The following is a 14,902-nucleotide window of genomic DNA, read 5'->3' as shown; positions in this document are numbered from 1 at the left end:
TATACACAATGAAGTATTACATGGCAAAGAGAAAGAATGAAATCTGACCATTTGTAGGAAAGTGGATGGACCTCGAGGGTGTCATGCTAAGCGAAATAAGTCAGGCAGAGAAGGACAGATACCATATGTTTGCACTCATAGGTCTAACAGGAGAACAAGAGAAACCTAATGGAGGACCATGAGAAGGGGAAGGGGGAAAGAGAGTTGGGGAGAGGGTGATGCAAAACCTGAGAGACTACTGAATACTGAAAGGGAACAGAGGGTTGAAGGGGGAGGGGGAAAAGAGGTGGTGGTAACAGAGGAGGGCACTTGTGGGGAAGAGCACTGGGTGTTATATGGAAACCAATTTGACAATAAACTATTTAAAAATAAATGAATAAATAAATGAATAAATAAAGGCCCTTCTAAAATGCCAAGGCCAAGTGTCCCGCCAGAGAAGACAAGGGGCTAAGTGTATAGGCCCTCATACCCGCTTACCTATGCTCCTCTTCCCACAACATTCAGCCAGAGATTTGTCCCCTTAGGAATTCCAAGGGTCAGGACACCATTCCCATCTCTTGCCAACTTCAGTTACTTCTGTTTGTCAATTTTATTTGCTTCAACCAAATCCTCTAAAAATGACTATGCTTTTAACTCAAAAGGTAAAAGCAACCTGGTCAAAATTCCTTGATACTTTAATCTAGTAGCAATTTATCAGTCATGTAGGGAAGAGGTCTTCAGTGGCACTTGGGGCTATAGGACAGGCACTTAAGTATTTAGGAATAAAATAAATCCTAAATCAACATGGATAAAATACCAGTATTAATTTTCCTGTAAGAGTTTTTGGATTTCCCCCCCTTCCATTAATCAATGGGTAGGACAAACACCTTTGTGAGAATGGGAAGGAGAAACTCTGGGTAACACTGAGGTTAGGGAAGGTGAAATGTGAAAGTGGTAGTGAGGAACCAGGAACAGGGACCAGATGACTGGAAGTGGTTGATGGAAGACAAGAAATTAAGACGGCAGAAGATACATTTGCATTTCCAAGCAACAGAGTACCGACCCCCATGAAGACAGTAAATATCCTTGATCTTTCAAGATCTGTGCTGACATATCCAACAGGATTAGACATATAAGAAGGACTTAACCGGGGTGCCTGGGTGCTTCAGCTGGTCAAGCTTCTGACTTTGGCTCAGGTTGATTTCACTGTTTGTGGGTTAGAACCCTTTGTCAGGTTCTGTGCTGGCAGCTCAGAGCTTAGAGCCTGTTTCAGAATCTGTGTCTCCCTCTTTCTCAGCCCCTCCTCCACGTGCACTCTGTCTCTCAAAAATAAAACATTTTTTAAAAAAGGACTTAACAAAATGATTAAATTGAAATTAGTGGAGAATATTGTTTGTTTAAAAAAAGCGTTTAAAGTTTGTTTATTTATTTATTTATTTATTTATTTATTTATTTATAGAAAACCACAGGCAGGGAGGGAGAAGGAGAGAGAGGAGAGTGGGAGAATCAGTTAAGCATCCGACTTCAGCTCAGGTCATGATCTCATGGTTTATGAGTTTGAGCCCTACCTGGGGCTCTGTGCTGACAGCTCAGAGCCTGGAGCCTGCTTTGGATTCTGTGTCTCCCTCTCTCTCTGCCCTCCCCCACTCACACTGTCTCTCTCTCTCTCTCTCAAAAATAAACACCTAAAATTATTAAGTAAGTTTTAATTAATTAATTTTTTTTCAGGAATCTCTATACCCATCATGAGGCTTGAACTCACAACCCAGAGATCAGGAGTTGCATGCTCTTCTGACTGAACCAGCCAGGTGTCCCAGGAAAATACTGTAGGGTTTTTTGTTTAAGTTTTATTTATTTTGAGAGAGGCAGAGACAGCACAAGTTGGGAGGGGCAGAGAGAGGGAGAGAGAATCCCAAGCCCAGTGCAGAGCCTGACATGGGGCTCAAACTCACAGACTGTGAGATGATGACCTGAGCCAAAATCAAGAGTTGGACCCTCAACTGACTGAGCCACCCAGGACCCCTGAGAATATTGTTAAGAGTGGTATAAAAAGCCCTCAACACTCAGGTAAAATGGACAGATTATGGCAAGGGAAAAGCTTTTAGCATTTCATGAGAGAACCTTATCTGGTAGGCTCTAGGTTAGACTATTAAATAAAATCCTGTAGAATGTTCTGATAGTGCAAGATGATGAGCAAATACTTAAAGGAGTGGTACTATTTGGGGCAGGGGGGAAGAAGTTGAAAAATCAGGTAAGTAATCATTCAAATGATACAATGGAAACCAAATCTGTGTAATTACCTAGTTCTTCCCTAAGCAAGACGACTTGGGCTTGGTGATACTCACCAGAGAATCCAAAGGTTTAATCCAGTCGTCATCCTACTCATCTGACCTATCAGCAACATCCAACATACATGCCTCCCCTTTCTTCACTGCCTTCCTAGGATCACCAGCCCGTGGTTTTCCTGCTGCCTCATTGCTCACTCCTTCTTGGTTTCCTTTTTGGCTTCTCTCCCTGACTTCTTTTTTTTCTTTTTATATAACATTTTTCTAAATAAACATTTTCATGTTTATTATTTTTTTGAGAAAGAGAGCGAGCAAGAAAGAGCGATAAGGGGAGGGACAGAGCGAGGGAGACACAGAATCTGAAGCAGGTTCTAGGCTCTGAGCTGTCAGCAAAGACCCAAACGTAGGGCTCAAACCCACGAACTGTGAGATCATGACCTGAGCCGAAGTCAGATGCTTAACCAACTGAGCCACCCAGGTGCCCCATCCTTTCCTTGACTTCTTAACACTGGAATGCCTTATGGCTCCGTTTTTGCTCCCCTTTTCTTGACTAGGTATGCCCACTTGTTTGATGATTTCATCCAGTCTTGTGGCCTTAAATACTACCTACATATGACCAAAACTCAAATTTCAATCTCTAGTCTAGAACACTCTCAAACTCTAGAATTTCATACCTCTATATCCAAACTGTTCAACATCTATCTCTACCTGGATGTTTAAGAGACATCTCAAATGCTACCTGCTTCTCCTCTCCCCCAGGCAAATCTATCAGGAAACCCTGATGCATCTGCCTTCGAACACATCTAGACTGTACTCGCTATTGCCTTGCCTCGAGCCACCGCCTCTGCTCACCTGTGTGATGTGAGACTCCTACCAGTCCTCCTCACTCCTATCTTTGGCAGCCCCACTCCCACCACTATCCTCAAAGCAGCAGCCAGAGTGATGCCGCTAAAGTAAGTTGGGTCATGTCACTCCTCTGCCCAGAATTCTCTAATAGTTCCCCCATTTCACCACAGTAACAGCCTCCAGGGACACCCCCTGTGCCCCACTTACCTCTATGACTTCAATCCCTACTATTCCCCCTGCCCTCACTCCTCCTCAACACACTGACTTCCTTGTTGTTTCTCAAGCACACCAGGCACAGTCTCACTTCAGAACTATGTACTGGTTCTACCTAAAATGCTCTTCCCCCAGACTTCTACATGGCTCACTCCACTCTGAAGTTTGGCTCAAATGGGATCTTCTCAAAGAGGTCTATACTGAACATCCTATCTAAAAAAATTGCATTTCCCTGGCTCCCCCAATACCTCTTCCTATCTCTCTTATTCCACTCTATTTGTTCTTTTGCGGTATATCCCAACACTCTAGAGCAGGGCCCGCATAGAGTAGGTTGTCAATAAACATTTGCTAAGTGAATGAAAAGATGTGACTGTGGAATATAAGTATGCTGTTCAAAACCTCATCGTCACATTAGTGGGCTCCACCACCCACTGTGTGGGTCATCCAAGTGTTTCTCCATCTTCCCTTTGTCGATGTTGGAAGTGTCTTTTACGGCAGTTTTACTATAGTAAGAGCAGAGAAATAAAGGGGCTAATTTCCTCCTTATGCTTCACAATCCTCTGAAATGCTAATTCCATGAAAACTTTACTGATCCCTCAAATCTCTTCAAGCCGCCCTCAATGATCCTTTCTATGGACTTTGGAACCCACTTTTAAATTAAGTGTGTGCACACACACCCTTTTCTCTTCTTTCTCAGATTGGAAGTTCTTTGCAACCAGAAAGTATTTATTCTTTCAGTCACCCACAGGGCTTTGCATAATGTCTTATGATCGGATACTTGGAAAGTGAACAAATTGAAGTAAATCCCCTCATCATTTTCTCTGGAACAAGCCTTGGCGGGGAGGCTAAAGCTATTATTACCAAAATGAGGTCTGGTGAGTACCTGTTGAGGCAATTAGTCTCTTTCATTCCTGGCACCACTGGTAGAATTAAGAGGCTCCTGCTCTGAGGGGCAAGGGACTACTCCTTTCCTTGCAATAGCTAAAAGCGTTGTCCAAATAACCGCAGTAATTCCAACAGGCCTGAGTGAACACTCCCTGAGTCTCTAAGTTTCAAACAAACCATAAGAAGTACAATCAGGGTCCTGACAATCCAGAGAGCAGTGGCTGCCTCCTGGAGAGGCACCTAACCACCTAGGAGTTAAAAAACGCCCAGCGAGGACAGCCAGTGCTGTCAGAAAAGCTCCAAGAGCTCCCAAGTCTGCCGAAGTCCAGCTCCAGAAACTGGCTTCCGGCACGAGACAGCAGTGCTTTACTGCAGAGTCAGTCACACTAGTTCCTCTCTCATCGTCTGTACTTCACATGCGTTTGCAGCCAACTACTTGTGACCAATTAAAAACAGTTGTTCTTCCAGCAACAACGGAGGAAAAAGCAGATGCCCAGGCCTAACCCACTGACAGCGACTGCATGTCTAGAAAAAGGAGGAAAGACAGAGCCCGCATCACATATGCAGGCCCGTGAAAAAGCACGTACAGCTGTTTCCAGCCTCCCTCCTGGCCTGCTGGCCGTGGGGGTGGCTGCAGCAACTGGGCAGTGAAGCTGCACGTTTGCCCCCTCTATTCAGGGAAAAATCTGTCACAGAACTTTCCCCCTATTTAACTACTGATGAATCAAGAGCAAACTTCATGCAAGAACAACTCAAATGACCATTCACGAAGGCACCAGAGGAAGACAGTGTCTTGGATTCTAAGGAGTTTTTCAGAGAAAAGTTAAAAAAGGGAAAAAGCTTTCTTCATGAGAAATATCATTGTAGAGTAGCTATGAATAACCCTCAACAATATCCCTAAGAAGGTAGATATTATTACTATGGTTGTACTGTTTATACTGCTAATATTCTTCCTTTACAGATGAAGGAATAAGTTTGGCAAGATTAAACAATTTTTCCAAAGCCTAATCTAGAAGACAAATGGATCAGGTGCTTAAAACACAGGCCTACCAACTCTGTTACATTATGCTTCCTTCCATAAATAGTAAAGTCTTAGCATAGAGGCATATCTCAAGACAAACAGCTCTGTCTGTGAAAACCCTAAAGATCTTTCCAACAAGAATTACGGGAAAGGGAAGGAGAAAGTAATATGAAGATTTCCCAGCGACACCCACCTCCACCACACATTGCCAAATCATTACTTCCATACCTAAGTTAGCAGGGAGCTAGTATCTTACTATCCATAGCAGTAGCAGTGTCTTCCATGTGAAACACATAGTTTTCAGGAAGCTCCCAAGACTGTTAAATCATTTCACAGGAGGGGAAGGATTTTTACAGAAGAAATGAATGCTCAGACCACTGCTCTAAAGTAACTCAATCAGCCAGTTAGTGGCAGCACTGGACTTGAATCCAGGTAGATTTTAAGCTTAATGCTTTTTCCAATACACCATACTGGCTCTATACATGACTGCTGGTCTGTTTATTTTACCTTCAGAATGACCACATAAAAAAAGGTGCTCTTCCTACGTACTTCAGAAGCACAAAACATTCTGACGGGCCTTTTCTTTACTACGACAAAATTCCCAGTTCTATTCCTTCCTCTAAGTTTTAGAGAGGTTTTTAGAAAATGGGTTATTATTTGGTACCAACTAAAACACAGCCAGGTAGCTAGTTTTATGGTGGGCATTAGGTCTTACGTCTCAGAATGATTTCCTCAGCCTACTGGGAAGCTCTCGGCAAATTACTTAGCCAGTTTGTTAAATCAGTTAACAAATACAAATATAATAAATACATTTCAGCTCTTTGGAGTTTGGAACCGGAGTTCCCCCAGTGATTTTCAGTCTTTCTGAATAGGAGAGTGGAGAAGAAAAGAATGCCCTTGCTTTGGGCTCACACTCAGGTCTACTCTCCACTAGTTTCTCAGCATTTGGTATGCCCTGCAAAGCATACAGCAGGCATGCATTAAGTGCTGATGACTTGTCTTATCATTAAGGCACATAATAGCAGGGCAGTTTCCCCATATTAGCCTGCCTTAGTATCTTCTGCTCAACTGGCATGTGGGCATGCATAGCGACCGCGAGCTCGGCCTCGTCCCATATTTTCTTTAAATCAAAGGAGCCACAGATTAAAGTAGGAATTTCCCCTAAGACTTTTTGTCATCTAAGCCTTCAAAACTAGAACCCAAGGGCTGCATCTAGTCCTCATATGTTTTGTTTGGCTTGCTGAACACTGCTGAGTATTTTTAAAGTTAGGAATTCATTGCCAACACTTAAATAGAGAGGTTACATGTAGAAATGAGAGGTGCTCAGTATCCCCAAAGCCAGGTTGAAGAGCAGGGCTCAAAACAGGAGGAGCTGAGAGCCTGTGTAAAGAGGCCGCTCTCCCATCACGCCCCTCTGAGCCCACACGGCCAGGACATGCCCGCCCCCCACACAGGCAGAGACCCGGGCGTGGGCCTAAACACAAGGCTGTGTATAGCTCTGCGAGACCCACAGCTCTACTCCCCTATTTGGCTCTTAGAATCCCGGCTCAACTACCAGGCAAATACCCTCCAGAGACCAGATCAAAGACTCCCATTTGGAGAAAGTTAGCTGATTTCAAGAGCAGAAAGTCAACAGAGAATGTCCAAAATTGAAATATCAAAGATAACAGGAGTTACAGGAAAAGAAAAGAACTGTCATGGTAAAAAAAAAAAAAAGTTTTGTAATATTTGACCTAAAAATTATGCACCTGTATGATTTTGATAAAAAGGAGTACTTAATTTATAAAAACAGTGAAAGAACACAGTGAAAGAAAAAAATAAAAAAAAAAACAGAAAGGAAAAGGAAAGATACACAAACAAGGGAAAAGAAAAGAATGTGAATGGGTTGTCAGAAGAGTGACGGGAAGGCTGAATTTGCCAAATAAGCCAAGGTTTACAAAAAATGATGCAAAATGGTACTTACACACAGAACAAGATAATGATCAAAGAGACAAGCTTACTGTGATAGACTAATGTTGAAGGGTAATACAGAGAAAACAAACTCCTCCATTACCAGCGAATCCGGCAAGAAAGGCAATCAAAGTCCTCTTCCTCCCTTGTGTACAAAGAAACCCAAGCATCAGGTAAAGCATGAGGATCTAGGACCAACCACAGCCCATGTGGAAACCACGGAGTTCCTAGCCAACTCTAAGTATGAGCAGGTCACTGGTTCTATGGCCTCCAAAAAACAGTTTGTGCGATCCCGAGTGTATTTCCTGAAACACCCGGTACCACACTTACTATCAAGGAGCCAAGATTTTTTCTGGTCACACTTCATCTGTTGAGCTTATTCGGTGAATCCTTAAACAGAGATAGAACAAATCCAGAGAGAAATCAGTATAGCAAAGAAAACTAAGATTTCTTTGGAGAACTGCTAAACTAAATGTGGCAGGGGGGTGGGGGAGGAGAGTGCTATCTCTGGGGAAGATCTAGAAAGGGACATGAGAGCTACTTTTAAATGAGTAAAAACCTATGAAGAGGAAGAAGGGCCATTCTCATTAAGCCAGCGCTCAAGAAACTACTGGGAAACAGAGTAAGACTTATGGAAGAACTTCCCTCCCTGGAATTACCCTGGAGCAATAAGCACTTTATCATGATGTATATCCTGGCAGTGGTTTTAAGTTATTCCCCAGTAAACATGTACTTTAATATATGTAAGTTATAACTCAAGAAAAATTATTGTGGAGATGGCTATGTGAACAGAAAATTTTATAGACCACTGATCTGGCCAAATATCCATGCAGTATTCATGGGATGTTGGGATGTCATGTTTTCATCTTTATTCAGTTGAAAAAATTATATTTCTATTGTGATTTATTCTTTGACTCGTAATTATTTACTAATTTTTCTTTTTTTTCATTGAAGAATTTAAAAACTACAGAAAACAGCACAAAAAGTGGAGATTAATAACGTTTTATGAGGTGAGCACCCTTATAACCAACATCCAGAACAAAAAATGGAATTTTTTTCTGGCCATTTTTTAAATGCTCCATGTGCCTCATCCAATTATAGCCTTTTCCCTCCCCCTAAATCAACTATTATCCCGATCCCTATATTAATCACCTCTCTGCATTTTAAGTAATTTTATTCATCCAAGTGTGTATTCCTAAAACCAGTTTTGCCTGGTTTTTGTTATATTTAATATGCCTTTTGTGTTTCTTAAACAATAGCTTTCCTCCTGTCCATCCTTTTTTTTTTTTTCATTGGAGAAAATAGGCCATTTGACCTATCGTTTCTGACCGTCGGGATTTGTGGATGGCGTCCTCACAGCGCAGTACCATATGCTCCTCTGTTCTCAGTGCTTCCTGCAGACGGAGAGCTGGGTCCTGAGGTTTCATTCAGCGCTGTTTTATTTGGCAAGCCTATTAGTAGTATTGTATCCTTTTATCAGGAGGCACATAATGTCTAATTGCCTTTCTTTTTATGATGTTGGCACCTGTCAATGCTCAGTATTTAGATGCATTAATTCATGGAGGGCTGTAAGTGATCACATTAAAATCCTATAATTTCTTTGCAAAAAATGTCTTTATTAAACCTATATTTTTGGTAGACACTTTCCCTGGACATAGAATTCTCCATTGGCAGGTTAATTCTCTAAGCATTTCAGAGATATCATTCTGTTATATTGACTTCCATAATTTGGCCATCACTTATTGTTGCTCATTTATAAGTAATTTGTACATTTTCTCAGGCTGCTTTTGGTTTTTTCCTCATTATCTTTTGTTTTCAAGAGTTTGACTTATGATGTGCCTAAGTATGTTATATATATGTTATATTTATCCTGTTTGTGATTACTGAGTTTCTTGAATCTGAGGATTAGTATATTTCATTTGTTTTGGGAAATTCTTTCAGATATTACCGTTTCATATATTATTTCTGCTTCATTTTCTCTCATCCTTCTGAAACTTCAATTTCATATATGCTAGATCATCTGTGTTCTGCTTGTCTCTCATACTGTTCTGATCTTTCCATTCTCTGTTCTCATTGACCTTTGATAATTTTTATTCACCTGCCTTCTATTCACAAGCCTGTCCACTGTACGTTAAATCCACCCAATACATTCTTAGTTTTAGATATAGTTTTCAGTTTCAGAATGTCTAAATGATTGTTTTCTAAATAGATTCCAATTTTCCAGTGACATTCTCCATGTTTTTTCTATTTTCTTTATCATATTTATAACATTTAAAGTCTTTACCTGTTAGCTTCAGTATATGGATAATTTTGTGGTTGGCTTCTTTTATTTTTCCTTCTTTACTACGGGCCACATTTTCATGCCTCATAATTTTTTATCATATGCTAAACACTGAGTTCTGCATCTTGGAGGTTTTTATACCTCACAGCAATGCATTATGGAGTATTTATGGGTGTTTTGTTTTGTTTTCTAAAGTAGAAGAAGGGAAAAGGGGAGGTGGGAAATGAGAATGGTTACTTTCTTAGGACTACTGACTTTACGAAAGAATACATATGGAATTTGAGAACCTAGAACTGAATTCCTTCAAACAGCTGTGCCTATAAAAATAGTTGGAAAGTCTGGGTATCCATGTTCTGGTTTTAATATTGGAATCCTACCTAAATCAACTATCAGGCCCCTGCCAACCCAAAGACTGCACAAGTATCTAAAATGTTAGCCTGGGGCACCTGGGTGCCTAAGTCAGTTAAGTGTCCAACTCTTGATTTTGGCTCAGGTCATGATCCCAGGGTTATGGGACTGAGCCCTGTGTCAGGCTCCACCCCAACCATGAAGCCCATTTAGGATTCTCTCTTGCTCCCTCTGCCCCTCCTCTGCTCGTGTGTACTCACACTCGCTCGGTCTCTCCCTCTTAAAAAAAAAAAAGTCAGTCTAACTGGCCCATACCCTAAATTAGTACAAAAATTAGCTAGGAGAGCGGACGCCGAGCGGCCGAGCGGGCGGGAAGGGCCCCTCGCTCCTACCCCGGGCGGGAGCGGGCAGCAGTGGCGCCACGGCCCCATGCCTGCACGGGGACCGGCGCGGCCGGTTCCTGGGACAGGACCCCTGCGGGGAGGAGGACGGGAGGCGGCCCTGCGGCATGGGCCGCGTCACTGCAGCCACACGGCCTCTGGAGTGGGCGCGGCCTTCGAGGAGCTGCCGCACGACGGCACGTGTGACGAGTGCGAGCCAGATGAGGCTCCTGGGGCCAAGAAGTGTGCCGAGAGTGCGCCTTCTGCTACTGCCAGCGCCACGCCACTGCCAGCGCCACGACAAGGCGCAAAGGCAGAAGTTCCCCAGCCACCACCTGGCCCAGTACGTCCACGGCGCTGCCCGGGCCTGGATCGCGGACGCCCCGGCGCAGGGCAACGCGAAGGAAGATGCGCAGGCCAAGGTGGAGAATGAGAGGGATGTAGAGAGCGAGGCGGGGGAAGAGAGCGAGTCCGAGGAAGACAGTGAGTCCGAAGAAGAGAGCGAGACGGAGGAAGAGAGTAAGGATGAGAGCGATGAAGACAGTGAAGACGATAGCGAGGAAGAGATGGAGGCCCAGCAAGAGAGCGAAGCAGAGGAAGACAACCAAGAAGGAGAGTCCGAGGCCGAGGGAGAAACGGAAGCAGAAAGCGAATTTGACCCAGAAATAGAAATGGAAGCGGAGAGAGTGGCCAAGAGGAAGTGTCCGGGCCATGGGCTTGATTTGAGCACCTATTGCCAGAAGATAAGCAGCTCATCTGTGTCCTGTGTCCGGTCATTGGGACTCACCAGGGCCACCAGCTCTCCACCCTCGACGAAGCCTTCGAGGAACTAAGAAGCAAAGACTCCGGCGGACTGAAGGCAGCTATGATAGAGTTGGTGGAAAGGTTAAGGTTCAAGAGCTCAGATCCAAAAGTAACCCGGGACCAGATGAAGATGTTTATACAGCAGGAGTTTAAGAAAGTTCAGAAAGTAATTGCTGATGAGGAACAGAAGGCCCTTCATCTAGTGGACATCCAGGAAGCAATGGCTACTGCTCATGTGACAGATACTGGCTGACATCCAGTCCCACATGGATAGGTTGATGACTCAGATGGCCCAAGCCAAGGAACAACATGATACCTCTAATGAATCAGCTGAGCCAAAGGCAGAGGGTGACGAGGAAGGACCCAGTGGTGCCAGTGAAGACGAGGACACATGAAGGCCTGCCATCCCCCATGGAAACTCCTCCCTCCCCCGTGTGTGTGTGTGTGTGTGTCCGCGTGTATGTGATGGCTTCTGATTTCTGTGAAAGCTGCCCAGCAACAAACGTACTTCCACCGGATACATCCCCAGGTCCAAAGCAGGCACACCTCTGTCCAAGGGATGACCAATTTTATTGTCACTGACTGTGCTTGTCATTCTCTTGTCGTGGTAGGTCAAGAAAAAGTGCCCCTGTGATCAGCTAGGAGCAGTTCCTTAAGAAGCGACCTTCAGGCAGTCCCTCAACCCCTGCTTTGAATTTACTCAGGAAAGCCAGCCCCTGGAATATTGTATACCCAGACAGCATCGATTCATCTGGAAGGATCTGGAATAATCTTGAAGGGCAGCCAGAATTTTTTCCCTACCTGCTAATAAAACCCCACTTTATTTATTAAAAAAAAAATTAGCTAGGAGACAAAAAGAACCTAGAATACTATTGCTAATTCTTCCCTATTCTCTCATTATACAAACATGAGAAAGATTCCAGAGAACAGTCCCACAGCAAGGGGGCTATCCACGTTCTATTTTAAAAGTCACATTGACTTAATAATTAAAAGCTTTTCTAGATGAGGTAAAAGATAAATAAAGCCCAAAGATGATTTCTCAGCTAACCAATCAGGAAGGTTAGGGGGGAAGGAGACCTAATACTGAACCACCTCTAGTGCTAGAACACCACTTTTGTTCAGGCAGACTGCTGTGGTCGCTTCTGGTTGTGCTTCACAGGTAAGCTGCTTCACTCATGGCTTTCCAAATCCCAGAAGGGAAAAAAGGCCTTTTGCAACTTGCTTAGTAATCAGACCACTGTAATAGGATAGTTACATCAGAAGTGGGCTTCATCAAGTTTTGAAAGGCAGATATTTGGTTAACAATATTGTTAATTCAGTAATGGGCAAGCCAACAACTTCCCTAAACTCTGAGCACTAGACAAGTTTTATGTAATACACTTGGCATAGTCTTCTATTACTTTCCTAATGGCCATTTTCCAGTTTGATGCCATGTTTCACCAGAGCAGATGGCAGTATTGAGCTGTCCTGAGAATAAAATATAGACATTTTTCTACCAGTAGGAAGCAACCAGTGTAAGACTCAGCTGAGCACATGAGGACACTATTATCAAGAATGAAGAATGATCCATGCTGTTTGAACGCACAGATGGCCTAGATCCAAATTTATGGAAAGCTGCAGGTGTTTTTCAGAATACATCTAGGGAAAATGCAGAAATACTTCTTCCTAATTTCTTTGATATTGGGGTCAACCAAACCCCTGGGAGTGAGCCTATCCATCAACAAAGTAAGTTTCCCTTTAGTTGACATCACCAAGGAGGCCAAAAAAAAGGAAGAGCCCCTAATAACTCTTTGTACACAATAAACAGGATGGACAATAAAAAGCATGTAAGAACAAGATAAACACATTACAGGTGATATAGGAGAGAGAACAATGGACATGATGGAGATCAATGAAGTCTAAAGAAAAGTTCTTAGGAGGAAAAAGATCAGAGCATCACTCTGTCAATAAGGATCTGTATGAAGGTTAGAGTGAAAAATGGCTTCTAATTTTTATGCTGAAGTTTCCTTTGGTTGCTCTTCTGATAAGCTTATGATCTTAAAAGAGAAATATCATCCTCTATTGCTGTAGATCAGTCCTCTTGGGGTATCATACACCAAAGGTTAGGAGAGCCGACATTAGCAGTAGGTTCACACTAGGGATATACTCACCTGCTTCTGGATCTGCAGGAATTCTCCACATGTACAGGTTAAAGTCATCAGAGCCTGAAAGGATATACTGTTGGGATAAAAAATATACACATTTATTATTTATATATCGAGATACATATATCTACCTATCTGCACAAAATTTTTTTTACTTTTTACTCTTTTAAGTTTATTTATTTATTTTGGGAGAGGGGGGTAGGGTACAAGCCAGGGAGATGCAGAGACAATCCCAAGCAGGCTCTGTGCTGATGCGGGGCTTGGTATTACAAACCATGAGATTATGATCCAAACCGAGATCAAGAGTTGGATGCTCAATTGACTGAGCGACCCAGGTACCCCAAGAAAGACTGTTTTAAATAAACAAGACAAATGGGCATATATTCAGAAGGCATCATGCATCAAATACCCTCTTTTAAGTATTTGCCAATCAGGGGCACCTGGGTGGCTCAGTCAGTTAAGCTAAGCATCCAACTTTGGCTCAGATCATGAACTTACTGTTGATGAGTTTGTACCCTACATCGGGCTCAGTGCTGACAGCTCAGAGCCTGGAGCCTGCTTTGGATTCTGTGTCTCCCATTTTCTCTGTTCCTCCCCTGCTCACACTGTCTCTCTCTCTGTCTCTCTCAAGAATAAATAAAGATTTTAAAAATATATAAAAAAAAGTATTTGCCAATTAAAAGGGTCATTGGATAAAATTCCAATGACACAACCAAACAACCTACTTCAAAAATGGGCAAAGGACTAGAACAGACATTTCTCCAAAGAAAATATATAAATGCCTAAGAAGCACATGAAAAGATGCTCAGCACCACTAATGATTAGGGAAATGAAAATCAAAACCACAATGAGATACCAATATAGAGCCATCGAGATGACTGTTGCCAAAAATCCCAAGAAAACAAGTGTGGGCAAGGATGTGGTGAAACTGAAAACCTGCGCATTGCTGGTGGGAATATCTAATGGCGCAGCCACTATGGAACACAGTATGGAGGTTCCTCAGAAAGTTCATCATAGAACTGCCGTGTGACTCAGCAGTTCCACTCCTAGGTATATAGCAAAGTCTTGAAAGCAGGAACTTGAGCTATCAGTACACCAGTGTTCACAGAAGAATGCTTCAGACAGTCAAAACATGGAGGCAATCTAAACGTCTATCAGTAAATCAATGGATGAATAAAATGTGGTATATACATACAATGGACTATTATTCAGCCTTGAAAAGGAAATCCTGATACATGCTACAACACGGATGAATCTTGAAGGCTTTATGCTAAGTGAAATAATCTAGATACAAAAAGACAAATATTGTATACTTCAACTTATGAGGTACCGAGAGTAGTCAAATTCATAGAGACAGATGGTAGAATGGTAGTTGCCAAGGACTGGGGGAGGGAAGAAAGGGCAGCTGTGTTTAATGGGTATGGAGATTCAGTTTAGGATGAACAAGTGCTGGAAATGGGTAGTGGTGATGGCTACACATCGATGTGAATGTAACTAATGCCACAGAATCGCACACTTAAAAATGTTTATAATGGAAAGTTTTATGTTATGTGCATATGTGTGTGTATTTAAAAATTGTATTATGTTATGTGCATGTGTGTGTGTATTTAAAAATTGTATTATGAAGCATAGTTGACATACAATGTTATATTAGTTTAAGGCATACAACATAGTGATTTGACAATTCTACCCATCACTCAGTGCCCAGAATAAGCATAGTTACCATCCGTCACCATACACCATCAAAATATTATTGACTATATTCT

At 42.5% G+C, this 14,902-nt stretch overlaps 1 protein-coding gene and 1 pseudogene across 2 annotated transcripts in view; one reads left to right on the top strand and one right to left on the bottom strand.

Moving 5' to 3' along the window:
* Positions 1 to 14,902, bottom strand: part of DCAF5 (DDB1 and CUL4 associated factor 5) — a 101,716-nt gene that overhangs the window by 16,356 nt on the left and 70,458 nt on the right. For both annotated transcript variants that reach the window (XM_029950454.1, XM_029950455.1), the window contains exon 7: positions 13,143 to 13,209. In XM_029950454.1, the coding sequence (XP_029806314.1) occupies positions 13,143 to 13,209 (67 nt within the window). The remainder of the gene's footprint in view (positions 1 to 13,142; positions 13,210 to 14,902) is intronic.
* Positions 10,238 to 11,438, top strand: LOC115301062 (annotated as a pseudogene).

The sequence above is a fragment of the Suricata suricatta genome, chromosome 9, assembly GCF_006229205.1.
Source record: "Suricata suricatta isolate VVHF042 chromosome 9, meerkat_22Aug2017_6uvM2_HiC, whole genome shotgun sequence".
Classification (NCBI taxonomy): Eukaryota; Metazoa; Chordata; class Mammalia; order Carnivora; family Herpestidae; genus Suricata; species Suricata suricatta.
This window is presented reverse-complemented; position numbering and strand designations above follow the sequence as displayed.